The 22,192-nt window shown below is 40.2% G+C and overlaps 1 protein-coding gene across 1 annotated transcript; it reads right to left on the reverse strand.

Annotated features, from left to right (window-relative positions):
* Nucleotides 1–438: 438 nt before the first annotated feature.
* Nucleotides 439–4,197, reverse strand: TMEM252 (transmembrane protein 252). Its single transcript, XM_015594443.1, has 2 exons — nt 3,920–4,197; nt 439–757 (listed from the first exon to the last, which is right to left on the reverse strand). Exons 1-2 carry the CDS (start codon nt 4,195–4,197, stop codon nt 439–441), a joined length of 597 nt encoding a protein of 198 aa, XP_015449929.1.
* Nucleotides 4,198–22,192: the final 17,995 nt, after the last annotated feature.

A 22,192-nucleotide genomic window follows, 5' to 3' on the forward strand; every position in this document is an offset into this window, starting at 1 on the left:
CAGGGTTAACCTAACACAAAAATTGGAAGTGAATATGTCCTTCCATGTCCCCACTCCTGGAAATAAATGTTCATTATTGGAAAAGTTTCTTAACTTCTCAGTCTCAGTTTATGCATCTGTAAAATGAGAATAGTCATTGCACCCATCTCTGAAGGTTATAATGAAGGATAAATAAAAAGCATAGAAAGTTCACAGCACAGAGACTGCCATATCAAAAGCATCTCATAATTGTTAGATATTAATCCCAGCACAAATTCTTCACTTGATAGAGGAAAAAACTGAGGCCCGAAGAGATGAAGTTTTTTTCCAAGCTCTAAAGCATGAGGCTGTATCCCTTTCTACTACCCTGCCATTCAACTTGTTCTCTTGTATTAAAAAATGTAATAAAATACAAAAAAGCTGAAAATATTTTTAAAGCCTTAAGCATCCCCTCTGGGGTCACTGACATGGCCTTTCCTCCCACAGTCCCTTGCTTATGTTTATTATTAGCAGCTGTGTCCCAGGAGGATGTGTCACGCATGCTGGAGAGTACTCTTGGCTTTGCCTCTCTGCACCCGAGATGAGGTTGCTGTCGCAGCTGTCGTCTATGGAGTCGTAGGATGGTGGGGCCTCTCGGTGATCATTGTTTTCATCCACAAATTCAAAGACCATCTCTGTGTACACAGGTGGAGGAACATCCAAGGCCTCTCCCTCTGCAGGACAGGTTTGCTTTTCACCATCAAGATTCTCTTCATAAGCAGGAGGGTAAAAATCTGGCCTGGGGGACAAAATGCCACAAATACATGTGTTACTTCAGTGGTTAATGCCAAAGAAGCATATGTCTGCCTCTCACAAATCACATTGTGCAAAGTTAAACTGTTAAGAAACATTGATTTTACAACAAATATACTTCTTTCCTGGCATCACCAGTTTTTAAAATATGTGCCGCTTTTTCAGCAGAACTCTCTTTATCAGCCGTAGCATGTGGGCCTCTATAGTCATTTTTTTTTCCCAGTGGGTTATTCCAAGCCATTCTCCCTCTCTTACTAATTGGAACCAGGGACTATCAGTGTGAGATCCTTAGCAGGGGTAGGGGGTATGGCCCTTGACTGTGGAACTTCTCTCTACCCAATTATTTATATATCCTTATCCCTATTCACAGACATCGCCTTCTACTCAGTTGTATTCACTGTCTCAAATTCTCACAGCTAACAAAATAATGAATGAAAACCATCTTTGTGCAAGTTCCTAAACTATATCAGATCTTCTCTCTTTCCTATTACTCTTTCAAGTCTCAGGAGCTAAAAGAAAAACAAAAAACCCCACCATACTCATTTTCCAAACTATTTCAACTGACAACTTTATGTAGATCTACGTTGCAACTCTTTCTATGCCATCAGGCCAATGGCTAATGGAGCCATTCACACCAGAGCTGACGGATTCATTGGTCATCTTGCCCGGGGTTGCTAATTGCTAAATCCTTCTGGCTTCTCCATTATGAATGGGATTGGGGTTGGCATGGAGGTGAGGAAGACAGAGGGTGAACTTGTTTGAGATGTGTATTTATAGAGTGAATTCTTCCAGTGCCTACAGGGAGTGTTTGTGGTATGTAACCACAACAGAACCAGGATTGCCATTTGTAGCCACAGCTCCATTCCAAATGTGACCAGGCCCAAAGCCAAATGTCTGAAGGAGATGTCTACTGTACAGCATAAATCTTAGCCTTCACTCAGAATAGCCAAGGCTGTGTCATGGGGCATATGTGTGAAAACACTGAAGACAGAAAGGTGAGCTATTCCCAACAACGATTTGAGAGGCTCCAGAATGACTGCTGCCTGCTTTCAAAATCCCATCCACCTCTCTCGATCCTCACCCCACCATAATAATTCACATTCCCAGTGCCCTGAATTCTACCATTGCAGACCCATTTGTTTTAATACCTCAACCCAGGTTGTGGCTATGAATATACCCATTTTGAATGCCAATGCTCCTGAGAAATGTAACTTTACATTGACTGACTTACTCGCCATTCTCAGTGGGCTGGGCATCTATTAGAAGCAGCAGGAAGAGACAGTAAATGGGGGGGTCTCATGATGTCCGTAATTTACTTTAAAGCCTTTCCGCATAGTGTAATGTTATGCATGTCTTAGTAAATTTAAGCTATACTCTAAAGTTAATCGATTACACTTATCAGGAATTCACACTCTGGAGGCAATTATCTAGCATTTACACACATACACACACAAAATCACCATCCTATATTCATCTATAATCACTTCAGTTATCTTAATTTTTTATCAAACCCAGAGACTTTGCTAGTAAGTATAGGAAACATTGGAAATGAGTTTTGGTTATTATAATTAGTATCTTATTAATTAGTATAATAATGTCAAAAATCAAGTCATGAGTAAAATCACTTATATTCAAGATACATGAAGTAGCTAAAATACTTCAGTTCGAGGAAGCAGAAGAATTTATGGAGTCTTGCAGCCAGTACCCTAAGGATTATGCCTGTTGTTTTATCACTAAATGATCCTGTGTTCAGCCAAGAATTAGGAGGTTTTTGATTGTCTGATATTAACCATAAGGCCAACTGAATTTTTCTGAATGTGGTAAATATGTATAACATAAAATTTACCACTTTAGCCATTTTAAGTGTATGATTTAATGGCATGAAGCACATTCACATTGTTGTGCAACCATCACTTCTATTCATCTTCAGAACTTTTTCACCACCCCAAACTGAAATTCTATATCCATTAAATAGTAGCGCCCTATCTCACATCCCTAACTCCCAACCCCTAGGGAACCGCTGTTCTACTTTCTTTCTATTAATTTGACTACTCTAGGTACCTCATATAGGTGGAATCATATATATTTTGTCTTTTCGTGTCTGGTTTATTTCACTTAGCATATCTTTGAGGTCCATCCATGTTGTAGCATGCATTAACATTTCCTTACTTTTTAAGGCTGAAAAATTCCATTGTATGTATATACTACACTTTGTTTATCCAGTCATCCACTAATGGATATATAAGTTGTTTCTACCTTTTGGCTATTGTGAAGAATGCTGCTATGAATATTGATGTACAAATACCTGTTCAAATCCCTGCTTTCAATTCTTTTGTCTATATATCCAGAAGTGGACTTGCTGGATCAAATAATAATTCTATGTTTAATATTTTGAAGAACCTCTAAACCAATGGCTGCACCATTTTACATTCCCACCAATAGTACACAAGGGTTCTAATTTCTCCACATCTTTGCTAACACCTGTTGTTTTCTGTTGTTTTGTTTTGTTTTGCTTTTGATAATAGCCATCCTCATGGATATGAGGTGGTAAGGTTAATTGGATCTTACTTTTGGAATATTATTGCCTTGCCTCAAATAAATCTTTCATTCAAGGTATGATCAAAAAACCTAAAAGGATACTAAGCTGGGAATTCACTGAGTTCACAAAGAGGCTGCAGGACTGATTTTATGCCTGCTTGCTTATTTGTTGTATGAAAGAATTTGGTCTGGGATTTGCTTTCTCATAACCTGGTAGCCAAGTTATGAGGAATAATTAACCACCACCAGCTTCTAAGGACAGCTCCTATAATACAACAAAAGAACCTAAGAGTTGGGCCTCTTAAATTGGCTTAGGTGGGTTTTCAAATTGGGCAGTGGGGTTGCGGGGCATTCTCTAAGATAAATTCTCTTTACTTTATGGTTTTCTCCAGAGGCAGCACCATTCATCCTAATAACTAACCCCAGATTAATTCCCTGATGATGAAATCTCAGTTCTAGACATGAGACTCTCAGTTCTAGGCCCATGAGACTTTGTAAATTGCTCCATGTAATTTATAGCCACTCCGCAGTGGGAATAGAAGTCACTCAGCTTTTCCAGAACTCAGCCTTATCTCAACCTTCATCAGTTCTCCAGCTTCTGAATACATACCTGTCCACTGTGGCCAGGGCCACAGCCCCATGGGCAAGGTGTTGTCTGAGCACATGGCTGAACAGGCCTTTGCTTTCACTCGCCTGGCGGTAGGTGTTCCAGAAAATTCCACTCACAAAGATTATAAACCCCAGAGACAGAAGAGAATAGGCCAGGATCAGGTTCCCCCGACAGTTGAAGTTGGAGCCCAAGGAAAAGAAGAAGGCCCCCAGGCAGATTAGCAGGAAGCCTATCGGGGGCGCAAGGACACAGAGAACTAGACCAGTTCTGTTCTGCATCCCTGCTTCTTTGAAAGCCAACTCCCTGACCCTGCCACTTCCCTTCTTCCCTTTCTCACAGAGAATGCTCTCATTAGCCAGCTTACAGCTTTATACACTCTGGGACCAACTGGCCTTTGGACAATTAAATGAAGCAGGCACTTAGAAGCTGTTCATTAATCAGTAACTGTAATGTCATTGGAGGATTAACCTAAAAACACAGCACTGTGTACTACAGAAAGGAGTGGCTTCCCATAGCTGTCTTGCTCTTTTGAGCTGGATAGGATCCTCAGCCAACCCAAGTTATTTGAGGAGAGGTCTCCTATCCTTTGATTAAAAAGGCACTGGTCTCTTAATCCCCACAGTGGGTAATTCTCCACCAGTGCTAGAGAAATTAGCATTTCTTAATGAACTATCTTCTTTGCGGTTTGGCAGGGGAGTCGTTTCCTGATTTCTTCTTTCTCTGTATTAAAGACATTTTTTATGACTGTTAACATATTTTGTCTTGCCTCTCTCAACGAATCTTTCTTTATTGCCTTCATACTATGATATTGAAAAAAATCCAAGAAAAAAGCCCATGGAGTGAACTCCCTGATTCCTTCTCTGTTAACAAGAAAGATGAGCATTAGCAGGAGGGGGAAAGAGATTGCTAGAGAGAAGGATTGTAATAGATAGAGCTTTGGAAATTTGGGGGATTTCTGGGGATGGTTGTAAAAGGTAATGACCCAGTGACTGCTCTGATTTTGGTTTTCTGTCTTTCCCACTGTTGGGGCCCAATTCTTGAGATCCTAGGGTCATTTCTGGTTAATACGTAGGTGTTCAATAAAAATATTTTGCTTATTGCTCGATCCCTGGCCACCATTCTTGGCTCACTAGAAATAATTGAACCAGATCCCACCCTTCCGGCTCTCAAAAAAGGCCCAGGCAGTTGATAGAAGAGCATTCCCTAAAGCATATAGCATGTTACCATCTCTATGCAAAACAAATACTTGTGAGAAGCACTGCCTATTCAATCCCCACCCTCCCTTACACACATCTTAGGATTTCACAGAGCATATTAGCAAATGAAAGGCTCTGAAAAGTTTTACGATCTTTTTCCTGTCATAAAATATATATTAAATTTTTTTTTTTAGTAGATGTTGCTAAAAAATGTTCCCTGTCCTCTCCCCCACACCATTGCTCTATGTGTAACCTCAAAGAATCTTTCTAGAACCCGCCTTCTCTCTTCTGTCTGGAATTTATTTCTTCCATCTTGACTGTTTTTAATTGTGGGCACCCTGCTCTAAATCTGGCTCATGCCTGATTCCTTCTTTTTTTAAATCTGATGCAAGTCCCTGCCAAAAGTCAGTTGCCCAGAGGGACTCTGGGTCACTTCTATCCAAAGAGATTTTCTTCAGTTCTTCTTTGCTTCTCATCTATCCCACTACTCCATCACCAGTATTTTTCACTTACTTTCCCAGTGGAAAAAGCAGGTTTTTGTGCAGTAAATCCACGCATATCTTTTAGCCTCGTACCCACCATCTCCTCAGCTATACCTTCATGTTATGAGCTAGGAGAGAGAGAGAAAGACACTGGATCAAAAATGCTATCAGGTACGTCCCATTCTACCCCCTGACTTCTACCTTTATTAGCTTCAATCCTTACCCTGAACTACTTTCATTTTATGGTCTTGATATTATCCTTGAAATCTTAAAACAACTCCTTCTACAATTGGTCTGAGGCTGGCAGATTTCTAAGATGACTCCCAGTGATTTATGTCCTTTTATGTGTGTGGTGGGCTGGACATAGTGATTTGATTCTAACCAATAGAATATGGCAAAAGTAGTGGATGTCACTTTCATACTTCGGTTTCAAAAGATTGTGACTTCCATCTTGCTAGCACTCTATTGCCCTTGTAGCTTGCACCCTTTGAAGAAGGAAGCTGCCATATTTGAGAGGCCATATGACAAGGAACTAAAGGCAGCTTCTGGCCAACGTTCAGTGAAGAACTGAGACCCTTAGTCCATGGGACAGTGAGGAACGGCATCCTGCCAATGATCATGTGAACTTGGAATCAAATCTATGCCCTACTGAGTCTAGAGGTGACTATACCCTAAGCAACACTTCAATTGAGAGACCTTGAAGCCGAGGACTCAGCTAAGTCTTGCCCAAATTCCTGACCCACAGAAACTGTGAGAAGACAAGTATGTGTTGTTTTAAGCTGCTCAGTTTTGTGGCAATTTGTTGGGTAGCAATAGATAACTAACACAGTTCTTTAGGGCTTGGAAACCAGGAGAGACAATCAGTGTTAAATGTTTACACAGTACCTAAAACATAGAAAATGCCCTATCCAAGTTGGTTATAATCATCCTCACTATTATTGTTATTATTATTACTGTTGTAATTCCAAAAATCTGGGGAAGCCCCAGGATTCTCAACTGAAAGGTCTGTGCTAGGAGTTGGGTGCCAAGAACAGGTAAATGGTAAGGCCCAAGAGATACTATTAAGTACTGGAATAAAGAGGGGTAGCACTCTGGATCAGAACTGCCTACCCATAGGGCCCGGCTTCTTTGTTTTGGACCAAATCTGGGAGATGAATCACACGGGGCATTTTAACAGGTTCCTGTGATCACACGAATATTTGAGCAAGTAAGAATCTCTATTATTTCCCTCTTTCATTTCCAAAAAAGGGTAGGTCATACCTTGTAGTTTGTCAGATAGGTTCTTCGCCTCTATATCCTTTAAGAAGGATCCTATCATCCAGAACAGTGTATTTTTTTGTTGTTGTTGTTCTTATTGGGTTTTTGTTTTTGTTTGTTTGTTTGGTTGGGTGAGAAATTGGGAAGGAAAGAGTAAGACCCAGGATGTGACAAGAGGATGAAATGGCTTTGTTACTTTACATAAATTCCCTGGGCTCAGAGTATTTCAGGAGTTTATCTTGGGTGAGGTCGGGCATCGAGGAGAAATTATAAGAGAATCTGTAGTATATGAAGAGAGTAGCTGGGAAAGAGAAAAAAATATATAGAAATATGAAATATTGGTAGGAACCAAGTGTCTCCTTCATAATGATTGAGACATACTAGCAAAGAATTTATGTTGAAGTTGTTTTTGCATGTTTATGTTTATTATTATTATTATTAAATATATAAATTTTAAATAATTACAACTTCTTTTTTTACTATCTCTGCTTCAGTTATAAACTACATGCATCGCTCCTCTACAAGTATTATTTCCCTTTGATGTCTCAAAAAAGGCCAAGGATAACAAAAGCCAGTTGACTTGCCATTTAAAAAAAATTGTTACTTGTAGTTATCCTGTTCTTTGTGTTGCGGTATGACCTCTTTTCCCACAATCATTGGCAGTGAAAACATTTTTGACAAGTAGAAAATGCAAGTCGACATGTGTTTGCTTCAGTGATCATGAAATAGCACAACCATTGAGAAAAAACACCTTGGTCTTGATTAGTCTTGAAGAGACAGAAACCCAAGAAGAAGAGAAGGCCAGATCCTCAGGTCTGGGAAAAAAGTAAAAAGATCCAATAAAGAGCCAGTCAAACACTAAAAAAATCACCCTAAAATGTCAGATTGTCTGGGCTTCTTTATGATCTGGCCTGTGTCTGTGTTCACCTTCACACCCAGGCCAGCTTTTCTATTCTCAACCACCTCACCACTTAGCCATCACTGAGTGTGAGAGTAAGGGGCCAATAATAGTGACTCAATTTAAAGGTAGAAAAACTGCAAGAGAGGGAGATTTATGATTCACCTAAGCTCATATAGACAGCATGGAATTGATAGTAAATGGATATTCTGGGGAGAGTATGGACAGAGGCTCGTCTGCTACAGAAGAACATTCTGGGATCCAGTGGAAGTCAAGCTAAAGTGCTATTCCGATTCCCATCCCTTCCACCAGAGACGCACCTAGAAAATGATATTTTGCTTTTAAACCAGTTCATTTTTTAAAATTATTATTATCCTTAAAAGTTCACCAATCGGCAAAAGTGTCTGGCTTGGCAGTAGGCAGTAGTCGCATGTTATTTGGTTGACAGCCAAACTATATTAAAACATAATCACTCCTTCAACACTCTGCCCCATGAGTGTTGTTCTGAACATTGAGTGCAGCCGAGTTCCAAGCACTATTCTGCCTTCCATGTTGAAGCCCCCGACATCTCACCCTCCTTTCGAACTCTCCGTGCAATACGTAAATGCCTTGGAACTTTTAACACTCTGCACTCCTCTTCGTTTACTGGATGCTTGTCCCCATACACTTCTCTTAAAAACAAAAAAAAGTGTATTGCTCTGGATAAGAACTAGATGGGGACTTTGGAAGGAAGCTAGTGGTGTGTAGAAGCTGTTGCATAGAAGGGGCATGGGGTCAAGAGCTAAAGAAGAGTGGCCAGATTTCAGAAGGTCACTTTGGTTCAGGAAGTGAGGCTCCGTGGGAGGTAGGGAAGGTGAGCACATGTGTAGTAAGCAGTGTCACCGGGGTCTGATTTCATGGTGGTGATTACTGAGTGATTTCTGGATTAGCCTTTCACACGTGTGGGTTCATTGAGCACTAGTCACTTCCTCCTTCTCTCCTTTTTGTTTTCTTTGCTTTTGAAACTACCCCCCCCCCATTCAACCCCCACCTACCACTCCACCTCTCCTTTTCCCCTTACTCCAGGAGAAGATTGAAATGAAGGCATTTTTTAGGTTGACGGAGCACAAACAGCTTCTCAGAAAAATGTAGCCCCGTGGTAAGCTGATAGTAGATCACCACACGAGACTCACACAAACCCTGGAATGAACCTAGTGAGTCTCAAGTGAGAAGACAAATTCTGTTCTAGAAAGAGCTCAGCTTCCAATTGAATCCACAAATAGGCCAGAAGAGATACGATTTCTTCACGGATCATTGGAAAACTGAAAGGAGACCATATTTCTGTCACCACTTTGGATGAGACCAGAAGCCTCAAGCCAGGGCAGAATTTGACTGCCGGAGTTTACACCAGCTGGCATGACTGACGGCCAGTGACTTGTAAATATGAGTGGGTTCTGTGTCTCACCTCACAGAGTTCTCTTTAATGTTTACCTTCTATTTCTCACCAACAAATAAATACTAATATGCATTCAGTAGTCTCATTGTTAGTAAGAATTTAGAGTATCATTTTCATTTATTTATGTGTATATTGTAAGATAAACCAAATAGGTTAATGTCAGCATGGACCAGAATTTTCAGAATAAGATGCAAATAAAAATCAAATAAATTAAGTGATATCTGCATAATATTAAATTTTAGCTTAAAAAAACTATTATGAGTTCATGATTCACTTTGTTCTTTATGAAAATTGCGTATAGTTTAGCATTCAAAAGGCTTTTGGAAGCAATGATAGATAACCCAGCAGCAATGATCATTATAGCACTCAGATTGTGGTCTCTATCACCATTTCCCACCCCCCAAAATCAAGCATCCTAGAAATGGCTGATTCTAGGTCTCAAGCAAACGATCCAGAACATGTAACTTTGAACCAGAAAGCAAGAATGCCAACAAAAACTCCCTCCAGGAGTTACGTGAAGAGGTGTAAGGCCAAACCTGAAGGGGCCCTCACTAACCCAGGATTTCTCGTCCTCAGTATTATTGACATATTGAGCCAAATAATCCTTTGCAGTGGGGGCTTTCTGATGCAATGTACCTGTTTAGTAGCAACACTGACCTGTACCCACTAGGTACCCAGCGTTGACAATCAAAAATGTTTCCAGACATTGCTAAATGTTTCCTGAGGATCAAAATTGTCCTTGGTCTTGAGCCACTGCATTAGCCCAAGATGAGACAATCTGAGCACCAAAGTTTCAAAAACTAAAATGACTTGAAATAAAATACATAAAAAATCATGAGTTTGTAATGTTTCTTCAGCACCGAAAAAACAGTCCTCTCTGTTCCGAATGCCCTTCCGTCTTTTCCTTTTGTTCCTTCCACTATAAACTCATTACGCCAATGTAGGAGCTACTGGAAATCTCTTTATCTCTTTGCACTGTGTTCTGGAAGAGTCCAATGTTCTAGTTCATTACTTTATATATCTTTTAATAAGATATACCTTCAATAAAGATTATATATCTAATAAGTTGCAGGAATTTACAACTCTTCTCAGGAATCAGCTGAGGACACCAGCCAATCTCCAAATGCAAGTATTTTCATGCCATCCCTGGACCTCCTTGTTTTCAGTTTACTACTTTAATACTCATCTGTGCCCATTGGGATAGTCAGCCCAATTTTTAACTAACGATGATTGTATTTTCAATAATTCAGAAGTCTGGTTATTTCTTTCACATCGCTGCTTTTCTATTTTATGTCCGCAATCATCGTCCCAGTAAATGAAGGTTTTGATTTTAGGAGCCAGCTTCTAGGGTGTATAGAGAAGAATCTTGTGTGTGTTAATTATCTTGGTGTGGGAGGTTCCTCTCCCCAGCATATGAGGTTTGGGGAACCTCTCTTATCAAAAGCATCTCGTGGTTCCCTTTTCTTGTCACCTCTCCCAGCCCCAGTTCTTGCTGTTACAGGTGAGGAGTTACCAAGTTCTGCTCTACTTCTCTGTCCAAAGCCAGCCCTTCTGCTAGGAAACCACCCAGGTTCACTGTTTAAAGCTGTTATTTAGGCTTTAACATGGGAACAAACACTGCTGTTGCCAAAACTTCGGCACGTGAAGGACATGGGCGGATCCTGACTGGCCCAGCAGTTTATAATGCAATCTTTTAAATTATTGACCAGCCCCTCCCATTGTACTCCTCAGTACATTGTACTGGTTAGCCCTAAGACTGAAGTTCCTCTAGAACATTAGTGTACAAAACAACTCTTACCTTTGCAGTATCCTCCTTCTGTTATTTTTCCCCCCTACTTTTATTACTCTGTCAATCCAATTCTATCTTTATTGTGTTTTCCAGGAAATCTTCAAATTTTCTGATCTTTGATTATAAATTTCTTGTTTAGCATTCCAATGAAATTTGGGAAGGGAAGAAAATTAGGCAAGTGTACTCAGACTGCTAATTTGATCCCTGATATTTTTCTGAATGTATGAGGACCCGAGTGGGTAATATTTACAAAATTAGGATCACACTGTATATGTAATTTTGTATTTAGCTTTTTTCACTAGTACAACATGCTTTTGAAACATTTTTAATGATTTCATATTTTGCATGAACCTTTATAGTTCATCATACTGGAGTATAATTACTAATTTTCTTTTATTTCTTCAGCACTGAATAATAAAGTCCTTGAGGAAAGAAGAAAATGTCAGTATAATAGATCCTGAAGACCGATTGAAATGTCTGGCATGTAGTAGCTCTATAAGTATTCCTGATTCAATCTTTTTTTTTTTTTTCAGTTAAACAGGTGAGGATGAAGGCAGAGACTTGGGGTAGGGGTTTGGGGGGAAGCAGGGAGGAAGGTTGATTTGGGAGTGAACAACACTAAATATATGCATTCTTGTCTTTTGAATTGATTCCTATGTTTTTGTTGCTATTACAGAATTTGATCGTTAGTTGAACTAGGAAATATTGATGTTGAGATTTTCCTCCCTCTTAAAGCCTTAGAAATAAGAATCTATCTTTGGAATATAAGTTTCTTCTAACACGTATCACAATATGTATAAAATATTTCAAAAGGGATATGCTTCTAAGTTACAGGTGTACTAAGAAGCATAAGCTGGTGTTGAACTACCCAAGTTGCTATTTATTGCCTCAGAAGGATGAGTCACTCTCTATTTATGTTGAGAAACTATAGTTATGTTTCTTCACAGCCAGGAGTGTAATCAAGTCATGAATGTGCCATGACAGTAGCTATAAACTATATTATGGGACTATGACATTCAGATGGTTAGAGATCTTTGTTTAAGTGTATTGAGAAGAATTGTTCACTACGCTTGAACAAGTGTTAGAAATCAAAACAAGAAGGCAAAGGACAAGATTATACTCACAGAGATTTATCATCAAAGCCGGGATTATTTTTTCAAATTTTATAAATGTAAGCAAGAGCCTCAAAAGCACATGATTCCCATTTTCTATCCGCAAAAACTGAAAAACAAAAATCCAGAGTCTTATTTCTTTTCTCTTTTCCTTCTTCAATGCATCTATTTATTTAATATGAGTCACCACTGTCTAGCACAGAGGGAAATTGAATAATTCATTAAAAATATTCCTTGCTCTGAATGAGAAACTGAGACCTAGACATAAATTATCTCTTCACATATAATAGTCTCACATTTTAAAAAAATCAATAGGGGCCTAAATTTATTATTTTTTTTGAAAGATGAGTGAAAGAAGGGACAACTTGCCACTGATGATTTGGACAGAGTAGCAATGAATACTTTGGTTTAAATTGAAATAGGTATAGTTTCTCAGTTTCTCACATTTCACATGGTCCAACATGAAAAATATATCTAACACAATCATAATAATAATTTTTTTAAGTAACACCATATGCCAGGTACCATTCATTTACTATCTTTAATTTTCACAACTGCACTGCAAGGTAAATATAAGCTCCAACTGAGATTGGAGGATGCTGAGTTCTGAGAGAATCGGTGACCAAGGTCTTCTAGAGCCAGTCTGCAAACCCACACCTAACTGGCTTTATATCATATACTTTTCATCTCAATTCCCAATCCTTTCTTGACAGCCAAGTTTAAGGCTGATGATTTTACTTGATTAATTTACAATTGATAAAATTATTGATTGCTACTTCTAATGTATTTCTTTTAAAAAAATATAGACTCACGGTATTTACTGAACACCTACCATTTACAAGTGTATCGGTGGGGAAGGGCTAGGCTTTGCTTTGTAGCAAACAATCTCAGATCTCAGTGACTTTAAATAACAGAAGCTTATTTCTTGTTCATTCACCATGTCCTTCATAGGTCAACTGGGGCTCTGCTCTAAGTTTATATCATCCCAACTGAGGGATGAACTATTCTCCAGAATGTTAACAGTCAAAATAGCTGAGAGAAAAGATGACAGTGAGGCCTTTTGCAGTGGTGATTAAAGGTGTCACACATCACTTTGGTTATAACTGATTGGTGATAATTGGCCACATGTCCCCAATCAACCATATGGGACCAAGAAGCATAAACCTACTATAGCAGCGGTCCTCAAACTTTTTGGCATCAGAGACTGGAGTTCCTATGAGAATTTAATGCCTGATGATCTGAGGTAGAGCTGAGGTGGTGATGCTAGCGCTGGGGAGCAGCTGAAAATACAGATGAAGCTACTCTTGCTTGCCCGCTGTTCACCTCCTATTGTGCAGCCCGGTTCCTAACAGGCCATGGACCAGTACTGGTCTATGGCCCGGGGGCTGGGGATTCCTGTACTATAGGCCCGGAAAACTAATAGCCGGAAATTTGGTGACTGCCATTAACTCTATCTCACCAGGCATGCAGCTAGGTGCTGCGGGGGACACAAAGAATAAGACATGGTCTTTGTCTTTAGAAAGCTTACAGTTGAGACATGCAAACAAGCAAGCATAATACAAAGGAGAGTAAGTGCCAAACTGCGGTATAAGCATCATGTTAGAGAAACACAGAGGAAAGAATGATCAATTTTAAATGGTGAGAGTACAGAAGACAGCAGATAAGAGCTTTAAATGCTTTCAAATGAGTGAGAGGTAATGGTCAGGTATTCACCCTACCCTGTGCTCGGGAAGAGTAACCCATCACCTGTTCCTCAGGTGAGGATGTTGGTCAGCCTCAGCCAATCATGGTAATTCTACTGTTTTTACCACTGATAGTCTTGGGCCTAGTCATGTGACCAATCCTGGTCAATGTGATAACAGGGAAGGCTGCCGGGGCTTTTAGAAAGGGTTTCCTCTCTCCGAACAGAGTGGCCTGAGGAGAATACTAGGCACTTGCTGACTTTGGGGGTAACCTGATATGGATGTGATCCTCAGAGTTACTGTATTCCTCTTACAAGCTAAGGGGAGCCCTCGCTGGTTCCCGGGTCCTTTCTGCCCATCTCTCCATAGGAGTTTCTCTAGCTTTTTTGTAAGCACTGCCTCCTCTATTTGAGCCCTAAACAGTAGAATTCCTCATGGCTCTGTTTTGGACCCTCTTCTTCTCATCATGCACTCTAGATTAGACTTTCAAATTGTGGATAGCAACTTATTGTCAGGTCATGAAATCAGCATAGAAGGCTGTGAGCAGCACTGAGAGAAGGAACAGTCACTGAACATCACGTATGGCAAAGGTAAGCATTGTTCATGTGTGTGTGTGTGTGTGTGTGTGTGTGTGTGTGTGCGCGTGCGTGTGATGTAATACCTTTCTTATTATAGATCCTCATCCAAAAAAGAGGCTACAGGTTTACATTGTCTTATTTCTTTGACTACTAAACCTCTCTTTACTACTATTTCTACCTACATGTCTATATCAATTCCAAACTTCTATCTTCAACTGCCTGCCCAACATGTGGACTCTGAAAGCTCAGAGCAGTTCACAAAGCTAGACTCGCCATCATCCTTTTCAGACCTGCCCACGTTCTCACCCTGCTCCACCTCCTGTGTCTCTTTCATCAAGAACAGACACTACCACCTACCCACCTAGACAAACTAGAACTGTGGGAGTCATTCTTGGCCCTTCACACTCAGCATTCTCTCTCCCTCTAAATTTTATTTTTTTCACCCCTATAAACCTTTTTAAAAGGTATATTTGAAATACCCTTTACCCTCTCCTTTATATGCTGCCATTCTGACCTAAACCACTGTCACCTTACTTTTGGACAAAGACATTTGCTTCCTAACTTACCTCTCCACACAATCTCATCTCTTTTCAATTTACTTTGCAGACAGAGGGATCTATTAACCATGTCACTTCTCTACTTAAATCAAAAGATAAAGCCACAAATCAATAACCCGGCTTAGAAATCCCTCCGTAACTGGTCCCTGACCACCTCCCCTGAAGAGCCTCCATCACTTCTCATCTGGGGCTGCTCTCAGCATTTCATAGGTGTTGTGTATACTGTTTTGTGTTGGGCCTCTGGAGATGATTTTCTTCCCAGAAACTCTCTTCTTCCCTCATCTCTAAATGTAGCCAATACTCCCTTATTCGTTGAGTCTCTAAAAGCTGTTACTTCCTTAGGGAGGCAGTTCTTGATTCCTGAATAAGATTAGGTCCTTCCTGCATAACACACAGCACAGCTGTAATTATTTACCTGTTCTAAGGTCTGTATTCCCCATGAGATGATAAGCTCCACCAAGGCAAGCACTGCATCCACTTTGCCTCTTCACCTTCGTACTACAGTGCCAAGGCCAGGGTCTGGTACATAGCAGTGGCTCAATCATTCTTTTCTGAATAGATAAAAGGAGGCTGTGTTTAAGACATTTTTTAAAAATTATGGTGTCCAGTTGTGATGTTACATCTTTAAAAGAACACCTGCTTGCCTGAAAGTGGAGCGTTAACATTTGAAATATTCTGGAAGGTTTGGACCTGTTTGATATTCCAAATAAGGGTTGTCAATGCCAGTTGAACTTCACCTGTCTAATAGAAGCATATGTGTTCACCGGCAGTCTGATTTTGCCACTCATCAACCGTACGATGGTGGTTAATCAGATCCCTATAATGGTTCAGTCCCAATCTAACTTCTCTGTATCTCTCTTCAGAACACACATTCAAAGACGCAACTTAGGACACCTAAAGGAGCGTGATTGTCTCTCACACTTGTACTATCAGTGGTTATTTTTCTGTCTTCTCCCCTGCCAATGCCAGACCTACAGACAGACAGGAGCCCGCAAGCCCACAGACCTCTGGTAAGAGGCCTCATTTATTTTATTTTTCATGCCCTTCAACACGTTATTCCTCAATATGTCCCCAGGGGACTCTACAATAATCTCCTTGGCCTCTCTTTGAAGTTGAAAATTAAAATGAGTTTTCTCCAGTTGCTTCTAAGTAATATAGTTAAATATTACAGTGTGGTTGACCCCTGCCTCCCCACATTTCCCTTTTGACGTGATCCAGACTTGTGCTGACCAACCTGCTGATCAGACAAATGTGGGTGAACTGCAGAAAAAGGCAGTAGGTAAAGGAACGTGTTACATTTTAATGAAAAAGTAATTTAACATTCCCCAAAATGGGACAGGCCGTGGAGTTTCACATACAGTATCCTGTAGAACTAGAAAGGCCAAACCTGGCCCAGGGTCTGTCTTCTCTTCTGCACCAACCGGCGCAGTAGACAATGGAAATAGGGAAACCTTCGTATTGCAGGTGAAGAGCCTGCACAGCTGGTTCTCTTTCCTATATGGGCCGGCTAGAGTCCGAAGGGGTGCAGCCTGGCATCTCCTCCTTTTTCCCCCACCATGAGCTGGGATTCTGTGAGCATTTCCATCACTCATAACCCCAGAACTGCTCAACAGGGAAGCGGCACAGGCCATTTACTACTGTTCCATGCCACTGGCCAGATGCAAAATGAGCATTCATTCCCCAATTAGCCAGCGGGGAGGCCCCTGCTGGGCAAGTTCAAGTCCCTGTAAGTGTTTCTTGCTCTGTCCATTCAAGTTTTGGGGAGACAGAAAAGGCCGAGGTGACTGCTGCATCCTCCTGGCTCTGGGGAATGACACCTGCTGTGCTTCATAGAGAAGCTCCTGGAAAGTCATGCCCTTTATGACCATTTTGCTTCAGGGCACTATTCCCTTCACCTCTACTTAATATTTCACAAAGATTCTCCCAATTATTCTCCTCTTCTCTTTACTTTGCCTTTACTCCTTGACCCCCATTCATTTCCTTCCTTGTTCCAGTTGAATATTTTTTTGGTGAAATTAAGTGTTTCTATTTCTTCACATGCTTCCTGTATAAGTGCAATGTTCTAGTCATCAAACTACAGCAGCCTTGGCTTAAATTAGGTTCCCTGAAACAGACTCTGGGATAGAGAATCGCATGCAGTAAGGTTATTACAGAGTGCTACAGGGAGCTACACCTGGAAGGAAGTGAAGAAAGCAGAATTGGGCAAGGAGAAAAGCTGATCCGCAACACGGTTGCAATCCAGAAGCCTTAGCCAATCCTGTAGGGAGCTGTGGAGCTCGATGGCCCTTGAGAGGTGTCCCAAATGGAAGGTAGGGGCCAGGCCTTTGTTTCCCTGCATCCCAGTCACTGGCCACAGACTGTCTCTTGGGAAGAGGCTTATTTTTAGACCGTGCAATTCTCTTCAGTGGAGGGAACTTCCAGGGATGGATGCAGCAGTGAGATGCCCATAGGTGAGATTTTCAGCCACTGGAGAGGGACCCCTCAGTTCTCCACTTGGCTCCAATGTGTCAGCTACAAGGCCAAATCTGGTCTTCAGACACATGTTTTTTGTTTGTTTGTTTGTTTTTGTTTTCTTTTTCCACAAAATAATCTGGATGGTTGGCCTCTCTTAAAATCAGAAAAACTAGTGGGTCAGTCAGGGTCCAGTCAGGTAGATAAGACCCACCAAGCAGAGAGTTATTATCAGGGATTCATCTAAGGCTGTAAAGTAAAAAAGAGGGACACAGGTAATCCACTTGTGACTTTAGGAAGAAGTCCCCACTCCTGGGGATGGAGGAATGAAGTGGATAAACAGGTTATGAAAACCCAGAAACTCAGAGAAGGGAGTCTGTGGAGTTGAGGTTTCTGAGGAGGTGAACCACCTGACAGCTGCCAGTACTTTTGCAGGGGCATAGTCAGGCAGTGGGATTAGAGTGAGAAGGAAAGCTGGAATCTGGAACCAGCTGTTGCCGTCAGGGTGAAGGTAGTTGCTGAGGCTGGGCCGGTGGTTCCAGCAAGCAAATAGGAGGAAGTCCCTTGTGCCCATCTGCCATCCAGGCTGTGTCCCCTACTGGCAGAACCTAACAAGAGGGCAGAAGACAAAGGAGAAAAAGCCCAGCATCACTCAGCAGAACATAGAAGAGTAGATAATAGCTGAATAACTGGCACATCTGGCAATCAGCATCCATGGTCCTACATGGCAACAACCCAGAAACTGCACCTCAGCTGCCTTTTATAAAGAGACAGGTGCCCTCTGTTTCACTCAATCCAGCCTGGCCAGCATCTCAGGAGTTTACCTTCCCAGCCAGGCACTGTGGGCATTTGTTTGCTATATTTAAAAACAAAACAAAACAAAAAATCTATAAGAAAGAACTGTTTCCCCCAAAAGAATCCAAATTCTCTTATGAAAAGAGTTCAAGGAGTGAGTATGAGCATGGGATTTAATGTTCAACATTTGAATCACAGCTAGCACCACTTCATGATGTACTTTCTCTTGGGACTAAATTTCTCCTCTGACTTCTTGCCGAATTCACAAGCTCCCACACTCAGTCCCTTTTGCCGAGAGAAGTTTGGGGCTTCCCATTCCTGACTTACCTGGAGCTTCATTGCACCACTCAGGGTCGGGTTTTTAACCTGTCACTCGTGCTCTTTTGTTTTCCCTTCTTTGTCTTTCTCCTATGGAGAGAGGGCTGCATGAATCAAAATTTCCACAGCATGAATCAAAATTCCCTTGAGACAGACCAAAGCCCCAAGTGGAACTGTTTCCCCTTGGTATGGATTTGTTTCTTGGAGACTTGATGTTATCAGGCTTTGGCAAGAAGTCATATTTTTCTGGTTTTCTAAGAAAAGCTACAGACATTTCAGCAAATTAGTCGACAATATTGAAGCCAATAATCACTTTGGAAATTAAGATGCTGGGGCCCAGACCATGGAAATATGGGTTATAGGTTTTCAGTGCCTTCCAACTTTCAGAGCCTGGAGTGGGCTGTTCAGGAAAAGGAGGCTGACAGGGCATCAGGAAATAAGAACTCAGTGTGGTCGGAGAGGCCTGGCCTGGACTGAAGGTACTTGGGGCCTGAGTCTGGCTGCCTCTCACTGCTTAGGGGTTATGATCCTGCAGCCCAAAGGTCAGTGTCTTGACTGTCACCTAAAGGGGACTAGATTCTGTGATCTCCCTTGTTTTCTACAGTTTTAAGATACTCAAATTTGAAGTTTCCTCTCTCTCCTTACCACTGACATAGGACCTCAGTAGATGAGCAGATTCTTCATATCAATAGCCCTCCAAGCATCTTTACCTTGTCACTGCCGAATGTGAATTGCCTGCTCTTGCTCTGCCGAGGCAAGGAGAACACATAAGAGCCCATGTCTATGTTTTTATCAAGCACAGAACTAAGATATGTGGCATGTCATTTCTCTGCCCCCAAGTAGTGACCATTGATCATAATGATTTACTGAGTGCCTACTATGTGTTAGGCTCTGTGTATATGTTATTTCTAAACCTCTGACATTATCATTTTCAGATAGAAAACTGAGGCCCAGGGCAGTTAGGTGACACAAGGCAAAGAAGGGACAAAATTGGGTTTGGAAACCAGAGCACATAAATAAGAAAATTATATTTAAAAGTCTCTCATTCGTTGTGTTAAGGAGGAAGTCTCACTCTGGCATTTTAAATTTTATTTTTTGTTATTTGTTTTATCTTTATATTTTGATTTTAATATATTTTTAATACTTCTACAATACCTACTTTTCTCCACTCCTTTCCTCCCTCTTAACAAAGAGCAAATCTCTGACTTTGGCAGGCAAGGGAATCAAGCTAGAAGCTAATAGCATTGTTTTTTATTTGTTATATCCATTTTCATAGTTACCTCCTATTTATGGCATATGATACTGATTTTCTATTTAGTTAGACATGAAGTTTCCTTTTGAAATAAACTTAAGTTTTAAAAAAATTGCATCAAGTTAAAAAAAATTCAGTACCTAACAGCTGAGGTGGTACTTGGGTATAACGAATAACATGAGGGCATGACTTTGCATAATGTTTCTGACTGTCTCTGTGCCTCAGTTTCCCTGGGATAAGAATAGCACTTACCTCCCAAGGTGGTTGTGAAGATTAAACATGTTAAGCTATGTCAAGGGCAGAAAGCAATAACTAAATCGCAGTAAGCACTACATAAGTGCTAGACAGTGTTATTATTATGCAAACACAAGACATTTAGAAAAGATTTTCATTTGGTTCTTGTGTGTCTCCTGAGGAAAGCCAGATCGATAAAGGAGTGACAACCAGAAGCATCTAACTTGTACCCATAGAAATTTATTGGTAAAAGCTATACCTAGTTTCAGACTGTTCTGTAAAATTGCATAGTTTGGGAAAAATTTTACTGTAATTTATGGTTATTAGCATGCAATTTTTCTTTTTTAATACTCAAGTTGTGTTTATTACTCATAAGGAATTGACAGCCTTTGAAGTATTTTTAACATGATTTCCTGCCACTGCCCCCTCCTCCACACACCCACAGGAAACAGAGAACAGTAGTCAAATTATGGAGGCTGCTTCAATAATCATTTACCAAGTACAAAGCTTATTAAGAAAAGTCCAGGAACTTTTCAGCATGTATTTTACTCACATGGGGCATAATTATTATGAGGTAAAACTTTGATGATGTCTTCTAAAACACCCAAATGTCTGGAAATAGGAAGTGGAAGCTATGTGTAGAGGTGAACATTTAAAAGAGTTCATGGAACTTTTTTTTTCATTAAACTTTATTTATTGTAATTTATGAAAAGAAATTTCTCACAGATAAATAACCAAATATCTCTTTATCACCATGCCAAACATGTTAAATCCAGTTGTTTTAAAAATTAGCTGTTATGACCTCTCGATACATAAATTTTTAAAATAATTTAAAAATGTTTTCAATTATAGTTGGCATGCAATATAATAGTTTTAGGTGTACAACATAGTGATTAGACACATGTAACTTATGAAGCAATCATCCTGATAAATCTAGTAACCCTCTGAGACCAAACATAGTTATTACAATATTATTGACTATATTCCTTATGGTCTACTTTACATCCCCATGACTATTTTTTAACTACCAATTTGTACTTCTTAACCCCTTCTCCCACTTTACCGGTACCCCTTAGCCCCCTCCCATCTGGCAACTATCAAAATGTTCCCTGTATCTATGGGTTTGTTTCTGTTTTGTTTGTTTATTTTGTTATTTAGATTCCACATATAAGTGAAATTATATGGCCTTTGTCTTTTTCTGTCTGACTTAATCCACTTCTCACAATAACCTCTAGGTCCACCCATGTTGTTGCAGATGACAAGATTTCATTCTTTTTATGGCTGAGTATTATTCCATTATATATATGTACCACTTATCCATTCATCCATTAATGGACACCCAGGTTGCCTCCATATCTTGGCTATTATAAATAATGCTGCAATGAATATATGAATTCATGTGTCCCTTCAAAGTAGTGTTCTGGGTTTCTTCAGATAAATTTCCAGAAGTTGGATTACTGGGTCCTTCTTTGTCTCTTGTTATAGTCTGTTTTTGTTTGTTTGTTTGTTTGTTTTTTAAGTCTATTTTGTCTGGTATAAGTACTGCTACCCCAGCTTTTTGTTGTTGTTGTTGTTATTTGTTTCTATTTTCATGAAATATCTTTTTTCATCCCTTTATTTTCAGTCTGTGTGTGTGTCTTTTGATCTGAAGTGAGTCTCTTGTAGGCAGCATATGTAAGGGTCCTATTTTCTTATCCATTCAGTCACTGTATCTTTTGATTGGAGCATTTAATTTATTTATATTAAAAGTAGTTGTTGATAGATGTGTAGTTATTGCCATTTCATTATTCATCTTCTCCTTCTCCCTCTAACATTTCTTGTAAATCTGGTTTGGTGGTGATGAGCTCCTCTAGCCTTTTCTTGTCTTTGAAGCTCTTTATCTGTCCTTCGATTCTAAATAAAAGCTTTGCTAGGTGGAGTAATCTTGATTATAGGTCCTTGCTTTTCATCACTTTGATTATTTCATGTCAATCCTTTCTGGCCTGCAAAGTTTCTGTTGATAAATCAACTGACAGCTTTATGGGAGCTCCCTTGTAGGTAACTAACTGCCTTTCTCTTGCTGCTTTTTAAGATTCTCTCTTTGACCTGAAAACTCATATCCAAAAAGATATTTGCACATTGATGTTCATAGCAGCATTATTCACAGTGACCAGGACATGGAAGCAACCAAAATGTCCTACGATAGATGATTGACTAAAGAAGCTGTGGTACATATATACAATGGAATATTACTCAGC

This window comes from Pteropus alecto, unplaced genomic scaffold, assembly GCF_000325575.1.
Source record: "Pteropus alecto unplaced genomic scaffold, ASM32557v1 scaffold95, whole genome shotgun sequence".
NCBI lineage: Eukaryota > Metazoa > Chordata > Mammalia > Chiroptera > Pteropodidae > Pteropus > Pteropus alecto.